Source organism: Martes martes (assembly GCF_963455335.1).
Source record: "Martes martes genome assembly, chromosome: 8".
NCBI classification, from domain to species: Eukaryota; Metazoa; Chordata; class Mammalia; order Carnivora; family Mustelidae; genus Martes; species Martes martes.
Window position 1 is genome coordinate 124,560,529 of NC_137895.1, and position 26,293 is coordinate 124,586,821.

The 26,293-nt window shown below is 40.0% G+C and overlaps 1 protein-coding gene across 1 annotated transcript in view; it reads right to left on the reverse strand.

Moving 5' to 3' along the window:
- Positions 1–1,622: 1,622 nt before the first annotated feature.
- DNAJC1 (DnaJ heat shock protein family (Hsp40) member C1) overlaps positions 1,623–26,293 on the reverse strand; it is a 220,476-nt gene continuing 195,805 nt past the window's right edge. The window contains exons 10-12 of the mRNA XM_080811148.1: positions 6,288–6,336; positions 4,476–4,933; positions 1,623–1,842 (exon numbers count right to left, since the gene is read on the reverse strand). Of these exons, the coding sequence (XP_080667274.1) occupies positions 1,774–1,842; positions 4,476–4,933; positions 6,288–6,336 (576 nt within the window). The 3' untranslated portion in view covers positions 1,623–1,773. The remainder of the gene's footprint in view (positions 1,843–4,475; positions 4,934–6,287; positions 6,337–26,293) is intronic.

A 26,293-nucleotide genomic window follows, 5' to 3' on the forward strand; every position in this document is an offset into this window, starting at 1 on the left:
AAGCTGGGAGAATTTTGTCCCAGTGGAGAACGTAAACCTAAATCACTAAAGGATAAAAGACCTGTCCTCCAGAAGAGGAGGGGCAAAGGCCCCAAAGCCTTGGCTCCACTGTGGGCTCCACCTGGCTGTGGAAGTGGGTGGCGTCGAGTCGTTGGGGATGGGGCAGCTGGATGGCATCAGCAAAGGGGACGCCCATCGCGCACCCAGGGCTTTCCAAATCCTAGAGAAATGGACTGTTGTCGTGCTGCTGTTTGTTCTCTGCTGGGGTCTTGGGTGTGGACCTCGAAGAATCGAACCGAATCCTGTGCCTCAAGCCTTGTGTCCACGCTCCCTGCCTGGCCCTCCCCCGCCTCCTTCCGAACCCCAAGCATTCCAGACAATTTTCATGGCTCGGTTCCCACTCCTTGCTCACTGCGCTTGGCTTAAGATTCAGATGTGGCTCTTTTGACTCTAAAACTCTGCCCTTTTCCTTAGACCTTAACGGAGGAATTGGGGGGGGGGAGGGCGGGGACTGGGCCAGCCTGAAGGCCTTTTCCTTCGTGTGATGCCGCTCACCGACACTTCGCGCCTGAGTTCTCGGGGCAGGAAATGAGCATGGAGAGGCTGAAGGGAGGTGGGTCCAGGCCCCAAGTCAGAGGCAGCAGAGCTGGGGCCTGAACCCCTTGTCATCTACAGACCATATCCGTGGGCCCCCTTGCCCGTGGGCCATGTCAGGATAAATTCTACAGCAGAGGCTGTAAAAGGCTATTTTGGGGGTCCCTAGTGCAATATGTAGACTCCTTCACTGAAGACAGCACAGCCAGAACAGGAGACTTTGCAGCATCTGGGAGCCCCCCAGTCCTCTCATGTGCCAGTGGCCTCTTAAAGTGACGGTAACGGGAAGACTGGACGGTCAGACAGATAAAGAGTGCTTATATTTTCCCTGTGCCCAGTGCGATGTTAAAGGTTTTATGCAGATTTTCTTGCTTGATTGTCCTAACAGCATATGCAGCAGCTACCATTATTTCCTACTCCCCCAGTCGAGGAATGGAGACAAAGGAGTAAACCAAGGCACCCCATGTCACAGAGCTTGGCCTTGGAGCTTCAGTAGCTAAGTCTGCCCCTGGTGGCTCTGGAAAGGGGAGGCGCTGGGCCTGGAGAAGGGGGCTGCCAGCGGATTGCTGTGGGTGCTTGACACCCCCTCCCCATATCATCGGCAGGCTCTAGTGGGGAACGCAACTCTGCCTACCAGCCTAGCTTGAGGGGTTCTCACCTTCATCGCTTTCTATCCTTATTCATGTAGACTGACTTTTTTTCTAGATAGATATAACTAACAAAGATAGCCGCACACAATTCTTAGCCAGCTAGCTCTAAAGTGAGCGGGTATCTGTCTTCCCGAGCTCCTGCGTCCCGCTACCCATTAGCTTCTGAAAGTGGTGAGCTCTTTGGTCAAAGACACACATTATGTTAATTTTTACATGTTAGTTCACTCCTGTGTTCCTTCAAAGTCCTGTGTTTGCCGATTGTTGGCGCTATTGAGTTTGCAGGAAAGTAAACTTTGTAATGATGAGAAAGGAAATAATCTGTAAAACACCCAGATTTTTTTCTCCTTTAACACAGTCTTTGTTTAAACAATATAGCACAACATTTAAAAAATTTTTTAAATTTTTTTGTTTTGTTTTACTAAGGCACATGACGTATAGAAATACTGAGGTACAAAATGCAAATTTCTGCATAAGACTTTTAAAATAATCATTTTTGGAAAATGAAGGTGAACATCATCTTCCAGAATATTCAGCTTTTAGCTTGTTTTTTCTTTTGGACCAGTTCAACCAGCAACTTGTATCTAGCGATACAGTCTTCCTGTAGGAAGAGAAAAAAAGAGGTGAGACGGTTATTTCTACAAGTCAGTGAGTGTCGTGGGCTGAGCCCGCGGTGGCCTGCCTGCTGGCTGCACCCAGTATGAGTGGGGCGGCCTCTCGTCTGTTCGCTCAGCACAGAGCCTGCCTGCGACTGGCTGGCCGGGTGCAGCTGCTCACCATAGACAAGGCCACACAGGTGCCAGGAGAAGGCTGGCCAAAGTCCTGCCCCAGGGGGAGTGTGAATTCCCTGGCTGAGGGGCCCAGGGCCGCTGTGTGTCAGGCCCACCATTGTTACTGTGATTGTGACTTCCAACTTGCTAACAATAATGATCTAAAAGTGATCATTTTATATTTTACTATAACATCACGTAGCCCTATCAGAGGAACCAAACAACTTGAGGCCAGGTATTCATGATACCCTTTCTCATCTGGGTTTGCCTCTCCTTAAGGGGCTGCTGGGACCTTCCTGCGGTGGCCTCATTGGCCTCCCAGGACCCTGGCAGGCAGTGTGCCAGACTCTTCCTCCAGCTCGTCCCAGCCCCCCGAGCCCCACGTCCTCCGGCCCGTCGCCACAGAACTACCAGCTTCAGATCCCCGCTGCCTGCAGCTGTCACCCTGTGGGGTGAGGATGCAGGACTAATGCAGAGCTGGGGGGATACTAGGGAGGGGCCTCATTACTCTCATGTTTGTCACAAGGTACTTTGCAGAATCCATTTCTGTTTCTGTTCAAAGTATACTCCCCTCGAAGGCACTGGAAGCCTTCACCAACTTGAGGTCTAGTGTGAAATGATTTCTGCTCCGTGGCAGATGCTTTGATCAGCCACGGACAGAGCATGGACGTTCATTCTCTTCCTAGGATTCTAGCTTAGCAGTGGTGTGAGAGTTTCTTCATATAAGTGCTTTTTCTGGCTCCCCAGAGACTACCTATATAGGGTCTTTGAAAATATCAGCCTTTTCTTCTAACTCTGCTGCCCACTAGCACAAGCTAGTGCATGACCCCAGTGCAGCCCCAACATTTCATTGAGGACAGCGCGACCCACCTGAGCCCTGAGCACCCCCCCACCACCCCAACCCGGAATGCGCCTCCGGCAAAGGCTCCTCCTTCAGGGCCAGATTCCCAGTGGCCTAGAGGCCACTTACAGGGAGTCGCTCCTGAGCAGGCAGAGCCAGCAGGCAACCTCTCCCGGAACTGGTTCTAAAGTCAAGGCTTAAAGGGACCACTTGCAGGACAATAAAAGTGTTGCTTATTTCTGGTTCAAACAGGATGGTTTCCAAACCCTGAGGCAATGAGTTTCTGAATGTTCTGTCCTTAGGAATCCACAGTTCCAGCTCCTTCATTTTAAGCCAATGTCAATTCATCACACATGTAGATGCCTGTGTCCTGACAGATGCTAGAGAAATTCAGGGAAAATAATTACTTCTGGCAAACCAGTTGGAGAGGCTGGGAGAATCTGTGTTTCTCAAATAGATCAACTGCTAATGGTTTATTTTTCTCCCCGGGAATTCTCAACTTCATCATTTTCAAGTAGGTGATAGATAACTAGACCTGTACACACGGGGACATTCATGGCCACGAGCTAGATTTTCCAACATAGAATTTCAATTAAAAAAAAATAAGAATGTAAATGAACATCAATATGCCCAGAGGCTACTGAGTGATATAGGCACAGAAGGCAGAGGAGACTCGTTCTTTCGATTTCTCAGTGTTCCTGGTGCCTCAGACTGAGAGGAGAGCAACAAGGAAAGAAACCCAGGAGACTGTGTGTGTCTCACAAAGGGCCCGAATGGGAGGCTCCCACCACAAGCTCCACAGCCCCGAACTGGCAGACAGTGGGCAAAGACTGGGGTGAGGGGCTGGCTTTCCCCGGGGGGCAGCCCATCTGCCCGCCTGTCTGAGGTTTCATTTGAGAACTCTCTGCAGGTGTATTTCAGCAGATCCTAACAGCTGTAAACAGGGAAAAGAGCTAAGTATCAACAGTCAAGGCTCCAGGGTGGGCTGAATCCTAAATGTCCTTGCCTGGACACCCCCCCCCCCCCCGGCCTTCCTCAGGTCAGCTGCAGGCGGCTGCAGAGTCTGGAGTGACGTGCCCTGCAGGCCTGATGACCACAACGACACAATCACCTACCACACATACGCTCTCGGGTGAAGAAGGCTCGTTGCAGAGCAAGAGGGCAATGTCCCCCTGATGCAGGTTACGGGAGCCTCTACCCGCGGGGGAGGGCCTGCCGGCCTGCACAGCCGCTCCTGCCGCCCTTGTGTGATGAGGCTACAGGCCAGCCGTCCTGGGCAGCTTTCAGGCTGCCAGACTGGGGCGAATGCTCCAGAAATTTGGCAGACTTGTTGTGGGTGAAATTTATGTTCTCTACACGGAATTTTCCCTGAGGAAAACCCACTGGTCTATAGAATGGTTACTTTCGAATCTTGACCTCATTTATACACACTAGTCAGTCCGGGGCACAGATTCAGCATGCTGTCAGGAGAACGACACTGGAAGACCACTGGTCAAGTAAGATCGCATGGGCAGCTGGAGAGAGAAGGGTAGGAATAAGGTGAAGAACTGGGGGAGCTGCCGCAGCCACGTCAGTGTATTCTCAAACCAGTGCAGAGGCCTCCTCTTCCCCCACCTCACCCACCTTACTCTTAGACGGGACACATTTGGCTATTTTGTCCCAGCGGTCAGAGGATCCCTTTGGGTACTGCTGTAATGCTAATTCCAGAAGTTTCTGTTGACTCTGTGTCCACGGCTCCTCGGCAGCACGAGTTCTGTCTTTCTTCTGGCTCTCCTCATCGCTGGATTCCTTTTGTTCTGATATATCAAAGTCCTTCTGCCTCTTTCCTCTGAACTTCTCCTCTGGCTCCACCTTCGCCGTGGCCTCAGGCAGCCTGGCTGGCCTTCGCCTCCGTGGCCGGCTTTCCGGGACCACTGCCTCCTGCCCGTCGTCGCCATCCTCTTGCTCGTCCTCCTCATCCTCCTCCCCAGCCTGCTTTAGATCTTCTCGTTGGGTGATGATGTCATCTGGCAAGGCTGTGGTGGCCTTGGTGGGCCTGGAATTCTGAGCTGTGGATCTGAGTTCAGAGAGTCTGACCATTCCTGTGAGGAAGGACACATCACACGGACAGAAGGGCGGGTCAGGTCAGGTGACAAGAGTAACAACACTGCCCCCAACACAGCAGACAGTGTGGTAATAAGGCCTTCTGCATATATTATTTTACTTAAATTTTACAGTATTGTAGAAAAATAGGTATCCTTGTCCTAATTCTACAGATGACAAAAATCAGGCTCAGAAAGCAGCAGAGGTGGCATTTGACCCCAAATTCTGCCTGATTCCAAGTTTCTGTCCTTCCCAACACCTTGAGGGACAGTGGGTTATACACAGTCTGGCTGTGACTGAAGAATGCAAAGAGCTCTTCAAGAAGGAGTAACCTGCCACTTTTTAGGTAAGGAAGGATGTTCTTTACCATCCAGAATTGTTACTAATTCCATTAGCAAAGCTAAAGTGAATCTGCCAAACCTTGTGCTATCTATGCTCACCATCTGTGGGTGAGCCACCGACTCTGGGACCCACTCTCCGCTCAAAGCTGCTCCTGGTGCTGTCATGTTGGACAGTAAAGGGCAAACAGACTCTGTCTCCAAGCCACGGGTGCCATCTCAGAGATACCCCTGAATGTTCAACGTCAAAGCTCTTACTCTGTTCATACTTTTTACCCGCTCTACCGATTCTCTAGTAAGATCTGTCTGTATCTGTGCAACAGTCTACACCACACCGCCTTTCCAACAATACATTTTGGAGAGTGTCTTGGAGGCAGGCTTCTTTCACACAGCCTCTCATTGCCTATTTCAGCCTCTGTGCTGACAAATAACTGTGTCTGTGGAAAAGGAATCTGGAAATGCCCTCTTTCATGAAGCTTGCAGAGCCCTGGGGATGACTTTCTGGGTTTGCTCACCTGTATTGCTTTCTTTGGGACGTGTATTTAAGTTGGAAGGCGTTAGGAAGTATTTTCTTCCTGGCTCCAAGCAAAGAGTACAGAGACTCTAGGAAAATTGCAGTTAATCTGGAGGAAACATATTTTGAGAAATATAGAATTCTTGGGAAAGCTGCTTGTCTATTCTGAAAGACTGCCCTATGTGCCTGGTGGTAAGGAGGTGGGCCGTGTAGGAAGCGCACAGAACATTTGTGGGGTGTGCGGAGTGGCTTCCCCCTGTGTGCCCCTTTATAGATTTTTAAACTTATTAACTCCATCTTAGCACCCACGCTGTGTGTGTGTGTATGGAGGGCTGGATTGTTTTGTTGGTACCTGTGATTTGACCCCTTTTAGGGATATGACCAACAGAGTTCATTGGCCAAAACTACTAAACCATTGTATTTAAAGTAGTTATCATAAAAGGGGATTTATGTTTGAAGGAATCACTTTAGATTAGTGGGATGAAGCAGGTGCTGACTCACCTGGGGAGCAGGTAACCGACTCCTTCAGCTGCTTGGCTTTGGTTGTCACCTGTTCCAAAGAATAAAAGCAAAGGAAAACCTTACTTTCCACAGGAGTCTTGTAGGTCAATTGACCTATTTCATAGAAGGTTCATTGGAATAAAATGGGCTCATGGAATCTTAGGCCTGGAAGGACCTTCAGTCATCCTTCCACTCATGCTCATGTCTTTAACCAACAAGGAGACTGAAGCCCAGAAAGACTAAAACAGCCGTGTGACGGATGGCAGAGTCAGAACAAGAACTCCATCTCCTGATAACTTCTAGTTCAACGCCCGTTGCATCATACTAGGCTGCTTTTCAAAATACACTATACAAACAAGTTGTGTTTTTCAGTTAGGATTTGCTGACAGAATATCTTTCTTCATCAGAGAATGTTATAACAATGAGTATTAGAAACAGTGGAGAGATTTACTCTTAACTAATGTTAGAGCATAAATGAACTGCAAGAACATAGAAGACTGACACTAGAGGAAGACTCTTTTGGTGGAGTAGGGCAGTTAGACCCAAGACCCATGAGACCTTTACATATATGAGGGTGGATCCAAAGCAATATTATTGTTCAGTGGCAATTATTTCTTTTTTTTCTCTACAAATGGTATCACATCATTTGTCTCATTCTGTGCCTTCTTTCATTTAATGATGTCTTGGAGACCTACATATGGATTCCCCTCTTTTAAAATTGAGATAAAATCTACATACAGTTAAATGTACAGATTTTAAACGTATAATTCAGTGAGTTTTAACCAAAGAAAAGGACCTATGTAACCATTTAAATTCTAATCAAATTATAGAACATTCCTATTATCCCAGAAAGTTCTCTTGTCCCCCTAATTTAATCTCTACTCTCCCACTGACAACCACTGCTCTGATTTTTGTTATACACATTTTAAAATACAGGGTCAAATTAATTTAAAAAAAAGGTTAATCGCTCAATGAATTTATCAATCAAGCCATCCTTTCCCTACTTATTTGAAATGGTGACTTTATGAAATGTTCCACTGTATACATGAACTATTTTTCTATATTTTGTATTCTGTTCCATTAATGCATGTATGTTCTTGAACCGATGTTTCACCGCTTTAATGAAATTTGAAAGTAAAACCTCAGAAAGCATGATTGTTAAGAACTCAATTAGGTAGACTTGTCTTGATCCCAACTCTTATTAGCTGGGTAACTTTGAGCAATTTCTAATCTTTTCTCTGTGTCATGCATTACCCTCTGTCATATGTGGATAATTCGAGTAATACTATTTGCCTGTTAGGTTCTAAATTTGAAATAAGCTCTTGCCATGATGCTGAGCAGATATTAAAGGCTTAGTAAATACTACCTATTATAATTGACATGGATCACTTGTTTTTCATTCATACAAAGGACAAGAATTTGAGAAAATATTTAAAGCTGCTTAGGAACACTCTTCACTTTTATTCCCTACTTTCCTCTCTTCCCAGATGACCTTGTTTCTTATTTAATATAAGAAAAAAGGAAGTTCTCCAACACGAGCCCCTTTGCATTCCAACTTTCCCAGCTCATTTGCATCACCATATATCCTTCCTATCTTTTATCCCAATTCGAAGAAATTATCTTCCTTCCTCTTGAGTTTTCACAGAACTATGCTCCATCTGTGAACTTCCTTTACTTTCATCTTCAGTTTCTCCCTGTCCATCAGATACGTTCCTTAATTCTTCACACTGAGCTCAAGTGGCCTCCACTCTAAAAGAGGATCTTGCCTTACTCGGCTTTCTCTTTCTCCAAATGTTCCTTCACTGCCTACTGTCCCCCCACCCCAAATAAATCTGTCCTTGCCATTCATCTGTCCTTCCTATTTTCTCCTTTGGTATCTCATACCACTGTTTAATATTACTTCAGGAAAGGAATGATTAACCTGCATCTCTGGCCCTGACCTCTACCTTGGAATAGCATGTCACAGAAATTGGCCAAATCGCAACAATGGATCTTCAGATCGAAAAGGACTTCATCTATAAAACAAGAAGCTTTCTTTGTCCCGAGCATTGTTCTAAGATACCTGTCCGTACACCTATTCCCCACAGCAGTCAAATTAGGTAGGTATATAATTATTATCCCCATTTTACAGAATCCGAGGCCCAGGGGGCATAAATAACATGTCCAAGATTAAATAAAACACTAATGAGTAGCTAAGCCCAGGCAGGTTGGGTTCTAAAATCTTTGCTCTCAATCACTATAACACACTGCCTTTGGAATCAAAATCTCTTCTTTTATAGATGAAGAGATGGGCCACGTTCTCTTTCTGCTCTGTTACGTGGCTTCTCTCTTAAACTGCCACTAAATCTCTTCTTTAGAGGTCTCCTAGTTCCTCAGACAAAATCATCAACTTCTCTTCTTTCGCTTCCTTCTCTTGATGGTGCTAGCATCCCAGTCACCCAGGCTCATAACCGGTTTTGGTCTTTTCTCTCACTCCCCAGCCACAGGCTCCACAGTGTCAACCCCATCTGTTCCCTTCTCTCACAGATCGCCACCTCCTCGGTCAGTTCTTCATTCTCACTTGACTGAACCACTACAACAGTCTTCTAACTGGACTCCTATTTACTAATATTTTTTATAGAGTAACACCCTTAAGGTGGAGTTCTGATTAGACTCCTTTCATGGCTCATCACTGATTGTATAATGTTTAATTCCTGTTTTTTTTTTTTTTAAAGATTTTATTTATTTCAGAGAGAGAGTACACAAGCGGGGTGGGGGAGGGGCAAAGGGAGAGGGAGAAGCAGACTCCCCGCTGAGCAGGGAGCCTGACGTGGGGCTGGATCCCAGGACCCTGAGATCTTGACCTGGGCCGAAGGCAGACGCTTGACTGACTGAGCCACCCAGGTGCCCCTTAATTCTTAACCTGACATGCAAGGAGATCCACAATTTGATCTGTTCTCTTTCTCATAGATAGCTTTCCTTTGAGCAAAACTGAATAATTAATGCTTCCCCAGATAGTCAGAAATTCCCTACCTTGTACTTTTGCTCATCATTAACATTGCCTGACATGATTTTCCTTTCATCAAATCTCTTCTTAAATATCTGTCTAGAGCCAACCCATCCTTCAAGGTACTATCAAGTGTGACTTCCTTCTTGATGACTTCCCTGATGTTCACTACCAGGGTGACCAATTCTCTGACAATCCCTCTTCTCTCTCAATTTCTATTATGTTTTCTAAGATGTAGTTTTTTTAGATTATCATACAAAAAAATTATCTTTTTCTCTTTTGTCACATAGTTCTATGAATTTTAACTCACTTAGAGATTCAACTACTACCACATACAGGATGTAAAATAAATTTTTTTTTAAATTGCATCTTGTTTAACAAAATATTTTGGAGATTATTATAGAATAGTACACAAAGATCTCTCTTGTTCTTTTTTTCAAAAAATAGCTTAACTGAAGGGCACCTGAATGGCTCCTTGGTTAAGTGTCTGCCTTTGGCTCAGGTCATGATCCCAGAGTCCCAGAATTGAGCCCCATGTCGGGCTCCCTGCTCAGTGGGGAGTCTCCTTCTCCCTCTACCTCTGCACGCTCCTGCTCTTTCTCACTCACTCTCTCCCAAATAAATAAAATCTTAAAAAAATAGCTTAAGTGAAATATAATTCATATACCATACAATTCACCAACTTAAAATGTACAATTCAGTGGTTTTTAGTATATTGTTATGTATAGCTATCATCATGGCCAACTTTAGAATATTTTCATCACTTCAAAAAGAAACCTTATATCCTTTAGCTATCATCCTCCCCATCTTACCCCATCCCTCACCAAGCAATCATGAATCTACCTTCTGTTCCTAGATTTTCCTGTTCTGGATTTTCATATGACTGGAATCATATAATAGATGGACTTTTGTGGCTGGCTTCATTCCTTTAGGGTAATGTTTTCCAAGTTCATCCAAGTTGTGGCACATATCAGTACTTCATTCCTTTGTGCCGAATAATATTCCACTGTATGAATGTACTGTATTTTGTTTATCCATTCATCAGTTGATAATCATTTGCGTTGTTTCAATCTTTTGGCTATTATGGATAATGCTTTATAAACATTTGTGTATAAGTTTTTGTTTGGGCAAAATGTTTTCATTTATCTTGGGTACATACCTAGGAGTGGAACTGTGGAGACATATGGTAACTCTATATTTAACTTTTTGAGGAGCTGCCATACTGTTTTCCAATATGGCTGCACCATCTTATATTTACACCAGCAGTAAGTGTATGAGGCTTCTGATTTTTCTACATCTTGGCAAACATGTGTTATGGAAGAAAGTTTGTTATCAAACTTTTTGATTCCAGCCATCTTAGTGGGTGTGAAGTAGTATCTTGTGGTTTTGATTTGCATTTCCCTAGAGACTAAGGATATTGAGCATTTCTTCATATGTTTATTGGCCATTTGTATAACTTCTTTGGAGAAATGTCTCTTCAGATCCTTTCTCCATTTTTTTATTTGGGTGATTTCTTCTATTATTGAATTATAAGAGCTCTTTGTATATTTTGGATACAAGCCCTTTATCAGATAAATGATTTGCAAATATTTCCCCCATTCTGTGGTTGTCTTTTCACTTTCTTAATGGTGTACTGTGAAGCATGGAAGTTTTTAAATCTGATGAGGTTCAATTGATCTAATTATAATTTTAGCCCTTACATATAGGGGAATATTGCCATCGTGAAAATTAAGACTTCTGATCCATGAACAGGGGCATTTTTTCATTTATTTTGATCTTCAATTTCTTTCAACAATGTTTTATAGTAGTTTTCAAAGTTAAAGTTTATACTTCTTTTGTTAAGCTAATTCTTATGTATTTTATTCTTTTTGATGCTATTATGAATGAGATTATTTTCTGAATTTTCAGGTTCACTGCAGGTATAAAAATAAAACTGATTTTTGTATATTGATATGTATCTTTCAATCTTACTGAACTCATTAGTACCAATAATTTTTAACATTAATTCCTTTGGATTTTGTATATATGAAATCAGGTCATCTGCAGATAGAAGCTGTTGACTTCTTCCTTTTCAATCTTCTTTGTCTTGCCTAATTGCCTTGACTAGAACCTCTAGTACAATGTTGAAGTAAGCAGTGAGAGCAGGCATCCTTGTCTTATTCCTTATCTTAGCAAGAAAACATCCCCTCTTACCCCAGTGAGCATGATGATAACTGTGGGTTTTTAGTAGATGCTTTTATCAGGATGAGGCACTTCTCTTTATTCCATTTTTTTTTAGTATTTTTATCATGCAAGGGCACTGGCTTTTGTCATATGCTTTTATTGAGATTATCCTGTGATTTTTTTATTCTATTGAGAGTGTATTTATGGTAGTTTTCAAATATTGAATCTGCTTTGCATTCTTGAGTTAAATCCTGCTTGATCAGGGTATAAAATTATTTTTATAAGTTGCTAGATTAAGTTTGCTATATTTTGTTGAGGATTTTTGCATTCATACTCATAAAAATATTTATATGTAGTTTTCTTGTTATTTTCTGGTTTGGATAAAGATAATACTGGCTTCATAAAATGAGTTGGGAAGTGTTCACTGTCTTCTATTTTTTGGAAGATTTTGTGAAGTTCTGGTATTCTTTAAAGTTTTGGTAGAATTCAGTGGTGAAGGCATCTAGATCTGGGCTTTGTAGGTCGATTCTTTTATTACTAGTTCAATTGTTACACTTGTTATTGATCTATTTCAATTGTCTGTTTCTTCTTGATTCAGATTTAGCAGTTTGTCTTTCTAGGAATTTTGTCCATTTCATCTGTATCTATTAGGAAAAATAGATATCTAATTTCTTGGCATATTCTTGTTCCTGGTATAGTATTCCTTTACAGCCCTTTTTTATTTCTATAAAGTTGGTAGTAATGTCCTTTTTTTTTTTTTTCATATCTGATACTAGCAATTTGAATCCTTTCCCCCCTGTTGATCAATCTAGCTAAATGTGAATTTTACTGATATTTCCTAAGCATCAGCTTTTGAGTTCACTGATTTTTCTCTATTGATTTTCTAGTTTCTATTTCATAAATTTCTGCTCTTCTTATTATTTCCTTTCCTCTGCTCATTTTAATTAATTAATTAATTTTTCTAATACCTTAAGGTGGAAGGTTGGATTACTGATTTAGGATCTTTCTTCTTCTTCTTCTTCTTCTTTTTTTTTTTTTTTAAGTAGGCTCCATGCCCAGTGTGAAGCCTAATGCAGGGCTTGAACTCCACAACCCTGAGATCAAGACTTGAGCTGAGATCAATTTGGTCACTTAACCACCTGAGCCACCCAGGTGCCCCTCTTTCTTCTTCTTCTTCTTTTTTTTATGGGGTGGAGAGGGCTCCAGTGCAGAGCCCAACTTGGGGCTTGATCTCATGACCATGAGATCATGACCTGAGTCAGAATGAAGAGTTGGACACTTATTAACCAACTGAGTCACCCAGGTGCCCCCTCTTCTTCTTTCTTTTTTTTTTTTTTTTTTAAGATTTTATTTATTTGACAGAGAGAAATCAGAGCTAGGCAGAGAGGCAGACAGAGAGAGGGGGAAGCAGGCTCCTGCTGAGCAGAGAGCCCGATGTGGGGCTCGATCCCAGAACCCTGAGATCATGACCTGAGCCGAAGGCAGAGGCTTAAACCACTGAGCCACCCAGGTGCCCCTCTTCTTCTTTCTTAATAAAGCATTTAAAGCTATAAATTTCCCTATATGAGCTGCATTAGCTGCATTCCCTAAGTCTTGGTGTGTTATGTCTTCATTTTCATTCATGTTTAAGAATTTTGATTCCCCTTGTAATTTCTTCTTTGACTCATTATTTAGACGAGATCAGGTGCATTCAGGGTGGTATGGCTGTAGACTCATTGGTTGTTTAGGAGTCTGCTGTTCAATTTTAACATATTTGTTGATTTTCTCGGTTTTTTCCTCTGTTAACTTAATTCTAATTTCATTCCTTTGGGATCAGAGAACATACTTTGCATTATTTCCATCTTTTTAAACTTTTGTTTGTTTGGCCTGTCCTAGAATATGTCTCACGTATACTTGAACATATATTCTCTTGCTGGATAAAGTGTTCTACAGATATGTTAGGTCGAGTTGGTTTATTGTATTGTTCAAGTCTTCCTGTTGATATTCTGTCTAGTTCCACACACTACTGAAAGTGGGGTTATTGAAACTTGCAACCACTGTTATTGAATTTTCTATTTTTCTTCAAGTAATCTCTACACCAAACATGGGGTTCAAACTCACGACCCCGAGATCTAAAGTTAAATGCTGTACTGACTGAGCCAGCCAGGCACCCCTTTTATCATTTATATCAGGTTTTGTTGAATATATTTTGGTGCTCAGCTGTTAGGTGCATATGTTTATAACTGTTATATTTTTCTGGATTGGCCTTTTAAAATATCCCTCTTTATCTCTGGTAACTTTTTGTTTTAAATATTTTGTTTGATATTTGTGTAGCCACTTTAGCTTTCTTATGGTTGCTATTTGCATAATACCATCTTTTCCCATCCTTGTCTTTCATTTTATTTCTCTTTGAATCTAATGTGTCACATGTAGATTGTATATAGATAGATCATGATTTTTTAAAAATCTTGCCTGCCAATCTCTCTTTGGATTGTTTAATCCATTCACATTTAATGTTATTATTGATATAGCTGTTTTTAAGCTTGTCACTTTACCTTTTGCTTTTCTATCTTATGATTGTTTTGTTCCTCTAGTCCTTCATTATTGCTTTCTTTTGTATAAGTGAATACACTTTTTCTTTTGTATAAGTGAATTTCTAGTGTAGCATTTTAAAGACTTTTTTTTTTTTTTTTAACTATTCTCGAGTTTTTTTTTTAGAAGTTCTGGGGTTTACCATATACATCTTATGAAAATCAGTCTCAGCTCTACATTAGCTTAATTCCAATGATAAAAATAAACACTACTTCTATATAGCTCTATTCCTTTTCTCTCCAAACTCTGGTATAATCATTATATATGCTATTCATGTTATAAATCCAACAATACTTTCTCATAATTATTACTTTATCACCTATAGTTTACTCAGCCCAATAAAACTTTGCTCCCATCTGCCTCCTTTGTGCTCTTGGAGCAAGTATATTATAGATATATCATCTTTCTATATGTAATAGGCCAAGCAAACATTATATATCTATTATACAATTGCTTTATAAAATTACTTAGGAACAACATGCATTTCTAATGGTCTTTTATATTCCCTAATTACCTTCACTGGTGCTTTTTGTTTTTTCATGTGGATTTGAATTACCATGTGGAATCACTTGCTTTCAGACTGAATGACTTTAGTTTTCATTCATCTTGAAGTTTTTATTTGGCCCTCATTTTTTGAAAAATAGTTTTGCTAGATATAGGATTCTTGGTTGGCAGGTTTTTCTTTGAGCAGTCTGAATGTGTTATTCCACTGCACTCTGGCCTCTGTTGCTTCTGCTGAGAAGTGAGCTGTTAATCTTATTGAGTGTGGGTGGGAGGGGTTCCCTTGTTAGTGTTGAGTGATTTTTCTTTTGCTGCTTTCAAGATTTTCTAATTTTTGGCTTTCAGCATTTTAATTACATGTGCCTTCTGTCGATATCTAAGGCTTTCCTACTCAAATTTACTAAGCTTCCTGATGTATAGGCTAGTGTTTTTCAAAAAATTTGGAAAGTTTTTATCCATTACTCTCTGGATATTTTTTCTTTTCTGTCTTTCCAGTACTCCCATTATGCATATGTTGGTGTGCTTAACAGTATCTCATTGTTCTCTGAAGCTCTGTTTATTTTTATTTTTCCCCTCGTTTTTCAGCTTGAATAATCCTCAAGGTTCCTAATTCTTTCCTCTGTCAGTTCAAATTTACTGTGGATCCTAGTTTCAAGTGAATTTTTTAAAATTTCAATTATTATATAACTCCAGAACTACCACTTGTTTTTTTTTTTTCAAAATAATTTCTCTTCATTGATATTCCCTGTATGATGTAACACTCTCATCATACTTTCCTTTGTTTCTTTAATCATGCCTTCCTTTAGTTCTGCAAACATTTATATTGGCTACTTTGAACTTTTTTTGTTAAATCTAAATCTGTTCATTCTCATGAGCAGTTTCTGTTGCCTTCTGTTTTTCATGGTTTCTTGGTTCTTTCCATGGCTCATTTTTTTTTTTTTTTAAAGATTTTATTTATTTATTTGACAGAGATACAGTGAGAGAGGGAACACAAGCAGGGGGTGTGGGTGAGGGAGAAGCAGGTTCCCTGCTGAGCAGAGAGCCTGATGTTGGGCTCAATTGCAGGACCCTGGGATAATGACCTGAGTCAAAGGCAGACACTTAATGACTGAGCCACCCAGGTGCCCTGCATTATTTTTTTTAAGTTCATCATCATCATTATTATTATTTTAGTAATCATTACACCCAATTTGGGGCTCAAACTCACGATCTGAGATCAAGAGTCACATGCACTTTCGACTGAGCCAGTCTAGGTATCCCCGAGACTCATTATTTTCATTGTAAACTGAATATTTAGATAATATATGGCAGCACTTCTGGTTACTGGTTTCCCCTTCCTGTCCCCCCTACTCGCACCCCCATCACAACTGTTATTGTTATTTGCATGTTTGTTCAGTGAATGGGTCAATTATTTTAGTGAAGTCTATGCCTCTCTGTCCCCTACAGTGTTAAGTCTCTGATGTTGCTCTTCAGGAAGGTGCAGGTACGGACAGGCCTAGTAATTTTGGATGACAGTGGTATGTGCAGAGAGAGGACTCTCTTCCTCTCTTCATCTGACCACACTGAATGTTAAACACCACTAAATGCTAACAGATGCTCTACTGTTTACAAAATGCCCTGGGGCATAAATTGCTCAATAAACAAGTCAAATCAAATTGTGGTTCCTTTGAAGGAAAGTTTCTGAGGTCAGTGTTTAATATTTGTTTTGACTTCAGGAGGTCTCCTCCCAGAGAAGGTATTGGTGAATTGGTTTGCAAATACCTGGTAATCACTCCTTGTACTGACTGAGAATTCTGAATATAGTATATATCAAAATCTGGCCTACCATACAAAACAAACAACTGCTATAATCTGAGTCCTTCAGAGCTTCAGTATCAAACAGTGAAACTAATGGGATGTCACCATAGTAATCTTTGAAACACACTTTTCTCCCACTTAAAAGACAACTTAGAACTTTCTAGAAAAAAAGCAAAGCACAAATGGTTAATTTTCTAATTCTATGTGGTAAAGTAATCCTTTTAATACTTTAGGCTCTTTGGGGCACCTGGGTGGCTCAGTGGGTTAAAGCCTCTGCCTTTGGCTCAGGTCATGATCCCGGGGTCCTGGGATGGAGCCCCACATTGGGCTCTCCACTCAGCTGGGAGCCTGCTCCCTCCTCTCTCTCTCTCCTTGCCTCTTTGCCTACTTGTGATCTGTCTGTCAAATAAATAAATAAAATCTTTAAAAAAAAATTACTTCAGGCTCTTTGTCAACTTCATATTTTCTGGTATCATAAAATGGTTGTATCACAATGAGAACTGCAAATGATCTTTTTTTCTTGAGAATATCTCTTCTTCTTCTTTTTTTTTTTTTTTTGGTCTCAGGAGAAAGGATGTATATGGCAATAATCACAAAATATTTGTTTTGGGGGCAAGTTTGGCATCCTTAGCATGTTATTTATGATTCTAAGCAGATAAAGATATTTCTAAACAAGTAATGGTCTAATATAAAGCTTAATGGCCAGGGTGCCTTGAGTATGATAGCATGTCACTTCAAGAAATGAAAATCATCTTTCAGTGAGTATGGTCATCATCAAATCCAGTTTGTATCCTTTAAATAAATACCTAGTAGTGCAATTACTGGGTCCTATGGTAGCTCTATTTTTAACTTTTTGAGGATCATCCATACTGTTTTCCAGATTGGCTACACCAGTTTGCATTCCCACCAACAGTGTAAGAGGGTTCCCTTTTTTTGAATCCTTAATTGACTTTTTTTTGGTTGAATAATATTTGTGTTTCTTTATGTATATGTGTGTATACACACATATACATATAAAACCTGACAGACACTTAGGTTGTTTCCATACTTAGTTAATTGTGAATAATGCTGCTATGAACATGGAATACGGATCTCATTGAGATAATGATTTATTTCCTTTGGATATATGCCTGGAAGTGGGACTGTTGAATCATATGGTAGTTCTATTCTTAATTTTTTGAGGAACTTCTATACTGTCTTCCATAGAGAATGTACTAGTTTACATTCTCACCAACAGTTTGCTGTTTGCTTTTCTCCACATCATCATCAGCATCTTGCCTTTTTGATAATAGCCATCATAACAGGTGTGATGTCTCATTGTGGTTTTGATTTGTATTTCCATGATGATTAGTGTATTGAGCACCTTTTCATATACCTGTTAGCCATTTATATATCTTCTTTGGAAAAATGTCTATTTAGTTTTTGCTCAGTTTTAAATTCTTTCTTTCTTTCTTTTCTTTTTTTTTTTTTTTTGCTGTTGCATTATAGGAATTCCTTATATATTTAAATATTAAATCATTATTGGATATGTGGTTTGCAGGTACCTTCTCCTATTCCATAGATTTCCTTTTTGTGTTGTTGATGGCTTCCTTGCTGTGCAGAAGCTTTTTAGTTTGATGTAGTCTCACTTGTTTATTTTTGCTTTTGTTGCCTTTGCTTTTGGCATTAAATCCAAAAAATCATCACCAAGATTGATGTCAAGGGGCTTACCCCCTTTGTTTTCTTTTAGTAGTGTTATGGTTTCAGGTTTTATGTTAAAGTCCTTAATCCATTTTGAGTTAATTTTTGTGTACGTGTCCAATTTCATTCTTTTGCATGTGCTGTTCAGTTTACCCAGCACCATTTATTGAAGGGACTGTTCTTTCCCCATTGTATATTCTTTGTTAAATATTAGTTGACCTTGTATGTGTGGGGTTATTTGTGGCCTCTATTCTGTTGCATTGATTGGTATGTCTGTTTTTATGCTTGTACCATACTGTTTTGGTTACTACAGCTTTGTAATATAGCTTGAAATTCAAAGTGTGATGCCTCCAGCTTTGTTCTTCTTAAGGTTATTTTGACTGTTGGTATTTTGGGGGGGTTCCATACAAATTTTAGGATTGTTTGTTCAATTTAAGTGAAAAATGCCATGGGAATTTTGATTGGGATTATAGTGGATCTATAGATTGCTTTGGGTAGTATGGGCATTTTAATAATATTCTTCCATTCCATGAGTACAGGATATCTTCATCAATGTTTTATAGTTTTCAGCATGCAGGTCTTTCATCTTTTTGGTTAAATTTTTTCCTAGTATTTTATTTATTTATTTATTTATTTGATGCTATTGTAGATGTAATTAATACCATTTTCTGATAATTATGTTGTTTGTACATAGATATGCAACTCTTTTTTGTATATTGATTTTGTATCCTGCAACTTTACTAAAATAGTTTATTAGTTCTAACAGGTTTTTTTTGGTGGAGTCCTTAGGGTTTTCTATATATAATATCATGACATCTGCAAACAGAGATGACACTGGAGGTGAACTAGTGTCACTGTTTGGGTTTGTCATCACCAAATCTATTTCTCCCTTTTAGATCTAGATGACTTCAATAAACATGTGCCAATTTGAATTGTTAAGTGTTATTTTTCTCACAAATTCTATAATGAAGATTTCAGTTATTCATTCTGCTTTTATATGTGCAATTATAGAAGATAAGGCCTCTGACTTAAAGGTAGCTTGTGTCAAGATAGATTCAAGACTTTTTTCTAGCCTTCTCTTGGGAGAAGACATATATTTCTACATAGGTCTCACGCAGATGAGGCTTCTCTTCTTCCTCAGTATCTGAATTAATAATATTGTTGGCTACTACCTAAGGTAGGCTTTTGGATAACACTCTTGCTACATGTGTTTTAATAGTTACATGAGGGGCGCCTGGGTGGCTCAGTGGGTTAAAGCCTCTGCCTTTTGCTCGGTTCATGATCTGAGGGTCCTGGGATCGAGCCCCACATCGGGCTCTCTGCTCAGCAGGGAGCCTGCTTCCTCCTCTCTCTCTCTGCCTGCCTCTCTGCCTACTTGTGATCTCTGTCTGTCAAATAAATAAAAAAAATATTAAAAAAGTTACATGAATTGTAGAATTGTAGGAAAATTTGTTTTACCATTTTCTGATTCCAAGTAGAAAACATTTTATAATCCTTCTTGATACAGGTATACCTAAGTTTATCTTTAAAATTCTTATGAAATAGGGGATCTACAATCAAATCTGCGACATATGGGATAGGGTGGAATGGACAAAAAAAAAAAATCTAAAATAGTTTCATTCCTTTTAGTGAAAACACTGATGAAAGTAACAGAAAATTAAATTAGCAAAATGAAAATTCCATAAGGTCCAATTAGGACAGTGGAGAGTTATGTTGTGGCATATTTCTATTCAATATACAGAAGAATTTTCTAATTTTCTGAGCTATATAAAGTGTGTTCCTGGCATCCTTAGATAACTCAGAAAATAAATGTTGACTACAGTGATAATCTCAAGTCCTATTTCTCAAATTCTGGCTGGGTTGATGACATTTTAAGTATTACTCTAATAATAAAAATTATTTAACTAGGGGTGCCTGAGTGGCTCCATCTTTAAGCGTCTGCCTTCAGCTCAGGCCATGATCCCAGGGTCCTGGGACTGAGCCCCACATTGGGCTCCCTGCTCAATAGGAAGCCTGCTTCTCCCTCTCCCACTGCCCCTTCTTGTATTCCCTCTCTCACTGTCTCTGTCTCTGTGTCAAATAAATAAGTAAAATCAGAAAGAATGAAACAAGATGGGATCAAGAGGGAGACAAACCATAAGAGACTCTAATGTCACAAAACAAACTGAGGGTTGCTGGGGGGTGGGGGAGTAGGGATAGGGTGGTTGGGTTATGGACATTGGGAAGGGTATGTGCTATGGTGAGTGCTGTGAAATGTGTAAGCCCGATGATTCACAGACCTGTACCCTGGGGCAAATAATACATTACATGTTAATAAAAATAATTATATATATATAATTATATATACATATATATTATACATATAAAATATACATATTATATATACATATATATGCAATATACATATATATTATACATATACATATATACAATATACATATATATTATACATACACATGTATACACATACACACACACACACACACATATATATACATATACACACATACACATACACAGTAATTAAAGGAATGAAGTCCTGAAAAAAAAATTCATTATTTTCATTCAGTAGTACTTAATTTTGGCCAACTCTATATGAATTTAACACCCATTATAACTGAGTACTACTGTACCTTTCAAGTACAAAGGGCATTCTGTTATTTGAATATTAAATAAACCACCTGAAAATGTTTCCAACTGGTATAAAGCAGTGCTGTTCATTCTTATTATTTCTTCAATGTCTTTAAACTTTTCTATGGATTCTCTGGAGAGAAAAATATAAGAAATAATAATAGAGTTCATCTTAACCATTTAAAAAGAGAGTCTTCCATTAACTTCCTGATTACCTTTACAAGTAATGTAGATGTTTTGGCTTTTTTCTTGGGGCGGGGGTTCCTTTTTAAAATTTAAATTCAATTAATTAACATATAATGTATTATTAGTTTCAGAGGTAGAGTTCAGTGATGCATCAGTTGCATAGAACATCCAGTACTCATCCCATCAAGTGACCCCCTTAATGTCCATCACCCAGCTACCCCATCCCCCGACCCACCTCCCCTCCAGCAACCCGTAGTTTGTTTCCTATGCTTAAGAGTCACTTATGGTTTGTCTTCCTCCCTGGTTTCATCCTGTTTTGTTTTTCCTGGGTTTGTTTCTTTTACTAATCAGAATCATGCTATATGTATTGTTCTTTGGTGTGCTTGTTGGCAATGTTCTCAGCCTAGAACACTCCTTTTATCCATTATATATTCCACAGAATTAGTGTTACTGCTTGGATTGCTTCATTCAGCTGTTATAATAACGCTGGCTTTTGTGCACAAACTTGAGCACCGGGGCTGAAATTTGAGGGGAAGAGTGTCAGTTTGAGCCCTTGGCAATCTGAGGTGAAGGTGGCATTGAGTAGGTATCAGGGTGTACATGCTGACTCGGGCAGGAGGGCGGCTGGACTGTGAATAGGGGACCCACAGGCTGATGGCATCATGTGTGACAGGGACATGGCTGGTTTTGCTTTTAACTTTTGTTTTTCTGGGAAACTCTATCTCTCCTATTCTAAATGAAAACCTTGCTGGACAGAGTATTCTTGGCTGTAGATTTTTTCCTTTTAGCCATTGGAATTTATCATGCCGCTTCCTTCTGACCTGTAGAGTTTCTGCTGAAAAAACCCACTGATAGCGTTATGGGGTTCCCCTTGTATGTCACTGCGTTCCTTTCTCTTGCTGCTTTTAAATTTCTCTATCACTACTTATTGCCATCTTATTTACTTTATGTCTTGGTGCAGACCTCTTTGGGTTGGTGGTGTTGGGAACTCTCTGTGTCTCCTAGATTGGGATTTCTCTTTCTTGCCCCAGATTCAGGAAGTTTTTAGCTATTATTTCTTCAGAAAATCTTCTGCCCCCTCTTCTCACTCTTCTCCTTCTGGGATCCCTATAATGCGACTGCTGTGCTTGACAGTGTTGCTGAGTTCCCTGGGTCTATTCTCATTTTGTGTATTTTTTCCCCCCATCATCTGCTCAGCTTGATTACTTTCCATGAATCTGTCCTCCAGGTGGCTGATCTGTTCTTCTGCTTCCTGTCGTTTGTTATTTATTCCAGGTGGTCTATTTTTATTTCCATTCAGTGAGTGCAGTAGCTTTCACTGGTTCTTTTTTATGTCTATCTCTTGGTGGAGGATCTCATGGAGGTTCTGCACTCCTTTCTCAATTCTAGTGAGTATCTTTATGAGCATTACTTTAAATTCGCTATCAGACATATTACTCATCTCCATTTTGTTTAGGTCTCTCGTTCTGATTTTGTTCCGCTCTTTCATTTGGGACATACTCCTCTGTCTCCTCATTCTGTCTATTGCTATGTCTGTTTCTCTGTGATAGGAAAGTCAGCTATATCTCCCACACTTGAAAGTAGAGGCCCGATAAAGAAGAGGTCCCGCAGTGCAACGTCCCCTATTCCCCAGAACATGGCACTTCAGGGGTGTCTTCTACGTGTGTTGCCACAGGTGTGTCCTATCATTGTGGTGGAGCTGTGTTTGCTTTCAGTTCAACCTGAAATGGCTCTCTGCCTGTTGTGGGGCAGAGTCTGGTCCCTGTGGTGTTAGTGGGCCACTCGGGGGCTGCCTTGGGCTTGAGTTCAGTCAGGCCAGGAGTTTACCAGAGATAAAGTAGCACCAAACTGCAGGCACTTTCCCTGTGTTGTCCCCTGAGAAGGTTTTGGTGGTGGGTGACCCCAGCCCACTGGGGTCAGACTGGCATGTGGTTTTCCTCCCATCTTCCCAGGGCAGGACTCACTCAGGAGTGGTGCTGGCCCTCATCTGGGCTGCTTACACACTGTCAGGCTTGTGGCAGCGCTTTGATGGGATTTTGCCAAGAGCGATGGGAGAGGGTGGATCTGCTTTGCTGTGACCTCTTGTCAGGCCGTGGAGTCTGTTCTACCCGATGTTTTCATTTTTGAGTCGTAGGAGAACCTTATATATTTTAGAGATTAATCTTTTATCAGATAGAAGGTTTGCAATTATTTTCTCCCACTCCACAGATTACCTTTTCATTCTGTTGACTGTTTTCTTTTCTATGCAGAACTTTTAAGTTTGATATAGTTCCACTTGTTTATTTTTGTTTTTATTGCTTTATTGCTTTTGGTGTTCTATCAGTGAAATCATTGCAAGACCAATGTCAGGATGCTTTCCCCTATTCTAGGAGTTTTAGTTTCAGGGCTTATGTTTAATTCTTTAATCCAGTTTGAGTTGACTTTGCATGATGTAAAAGTCCAGTTCATTCTTCTGCATGTGGCTATCCAGTTTTCCTAACATCACTGCTGAAGAGACTATCCTTTCCTTATTGTGTATAGTTGGCACCCTTGTTGAAGATCAGTTGACTGTGTACGTGTGTATTTACTTCAGGGTTCTCTGTTCAGTTCCGTTGTCCATTTGTTTCCTTTATGCTAGTACCACACTGTTTTGATTACTGTAGCCTTATAATATATTCTGAAATCAGAAGTGTGACGCCTTCAGCTTTGTTGTTCTTTCTCAAGATTGTTTTGGCTATCTGTGTCCTTTGTAGTCCCATACAAATATTAGGATTGATTTTCCTATTTCTGCAAATCAATAAAACTTTTATAATTAAAAAAAAGAATGAGGTAGACCTATTCTATACTGATACGGGAAAATATTAAAGGCAACATATTCTTTTTCCTTAGATTCTTAAAAGTAGTTTTAAAAATCAAGGTAATATATGTTTATTATATTAAAAATAGCTTTTAAAAAAGCTTTAAAAATATTATTTAAAAAATAGCCTTAAAAAAAAAAGCAGTATACAACAAGGGCTTATGATGAAAATCAACATACCCTACATCTAGAGTCAGTAATTTCTGTTCATAGTTATGATAGTTACTGTTTACAGTGTATGTATAATTAAATAACATGCTTTTGGTATATTATATCCTGAGTTCAACCTCTTTTTCCAAACTCTTTCAATAACCCTTGGGCCAAACGACCATCATCTTTTGCAGGAACAACTGAAATAGCATCTTACTTAGCCTGCCTTCCTGCTTGCATACTTTTCCTACCACAACATCTTCTCCACAGAGTAGTCAGAATGACCCATTTAGATCTTGCACTCCTTTGCTCAAACATTTCCAGTGTTTTAACCATCTCATTCAGAGTAAAATCCACACTCTTTATTGTGGCCAGCAAGGTTGTAGATAGCCTGGTTGTCCACTGCCTCTTGCCCTCATCTTTTATAATCCCCTCCTACTTACTCTTTGACAGCCATATTGACCTTTATGCTAGACTCTGCACACCCCAAGCATGATCTTATCTCAGAGCTTTTGTAAATGCTGTTTCCAATACGCGGAGCACTTTCTCAGACAATCTTGCTTCTTCACTTGCTTTGTGTCCCTGCTTGAGAATTACCTGTTTGAGAGACTTTCCTCAGAACCCCATTTTTAATTGCAATTCCCTTCAGTCTCTAACCTCTCTGCCTTTTTTTTTTTTTTTTAAGATTTTGTTTATTTGACAGAGAGAGAGATCACAAGTAGGCAGAGAGGCAGGCAGAGAGAGAGGGGGAAGCCGGCTCCCCGCTGAGCAGAGAGCCCGATGTGGGGCTCGATTCCAGGACCCTGAGATCATGACCTGAGCCAGTAAGGCAGAGGCTTAACCCACTGAACCACCCAGGCACCCCTGCTTTATTTTTCTTTATAGCACTTGTTGCTATCTACAATTACCCTTTTACTCCATACAGTCAGGCTCTTTCCACTGTGTGCTTCTCCACCATCTTTAGGGCAACTGTCTTTACCTGCATGGTTGTAACTTGGCTGCAGGCAAATTTGGTATTCCAGCTCAATGGAAGGGAAAAGAGAATAAGAGCTCCTATGAACACACATTATTTCAATTATGTTCCTCTGAAAAGAAATTAGTAACCTAGCCAGAGCAGAGCTTTGGGGGGACTTGGATAAACTGCTGCTGGGCAACTTGCCATAGTCTTCTACAATTTGTGGATTTAAAAAATTGGAAAGCCATCTGTAAAATACATAAAATGTTTAAAATATGAAAAGCCATTTTGTGAGATCTTACAAATTATGATCTGGTAAATGTTACTCCTGTAGAAACAAGCTATGCTGTGGACACACTTCTTGTGCCCTCAGAGGAGAATGTTCTCAATGTCAAATTATTTTGCTGTATTATTCTACTGTCTAGCATACTTAAATTTGGACTATGCCTTTTTTGTATGGTTTTCTTCTATTGTTTATAGAGTTTCCAGTTGCCTTTTTTTCTCATATATACATTTTTTCAAGTTTTCAGTCTACTATCTAGTCTATAAAATCTCCCTTTCTTCAAGGGTTGCTCTCACACAATCCTTTATTCTCCTACTTCAACGTGTATATATTGTACTTTTGTCCTATTGTATCACTGTGGGGCCTTGGGATTTCTGTTTATTAGACTGGATTCCATGTCTTTCTCTTTTTAAATTTGATTCAGTTTTGTTTGCTTGTTTTGCTAGAGTACAGTCTCTAGGAACTTTGTAAGAAAGACTGTGCATCCTTGCCTTATGTATTTACCATCACACTTGGGTTGTTTTAGATTCAGAACCATTTCTCCTCAGTGAGGTGAAGCCATTTGTCCCTTTTCTCCCTGAACCTAGTGTTGCTAATCAACCTGATGTCACTTTGATTGGTCTTATTTGGATGTCTCTTCTCCCTAGAAGGCTTACAGATCATCTGTGTAGTCTCAGTGTTCATAAATTTTTTCAGGATCACTTCCATGTATCCTACTTGACTTTAGGAGGTTTTTACAAATTGGTCTCAGGCTTTTACAAATTGATCCCTGGAAAGCTTCATTTATATTATTTATTGAATAATGTTCTTACACCTGTTTTCTCTCTTTCTTTCTCACTGGAAATTTTAATCAGATTTGGACCTCTTGGACTGATTCCCTGTGTTTCTTATCTTTTCTATAATATTTTAACATTTTTCAAAATTTTGCTCCATAGGTTTTCCTGATAACTTTCAGCCATTCTACTTCATTTATTTGGATACTTATTTTTGTTCAGATTCTTTTTTCACAGCATCCTTTCCTTTTTCCTCTGTTTTATGAATGTAATACTGTCTTGACTCTATAGATGCTAGAAGGCTGGTATAATAAAACAATTCTAGAAGGTTGGTATAACCCTATCCAAAGATATCCTATTTTTTATTTTATTTTATTTATTTGACAGAGAGAAATCACAACTAGGCAGAGAGGCAGGCAGAGAGAGAGGAGGAAGCAGGCTCCCTGCGGAGCAGAGAGCCCAATGCGGGGCTCGATCCCAGGACCCTGAGATCA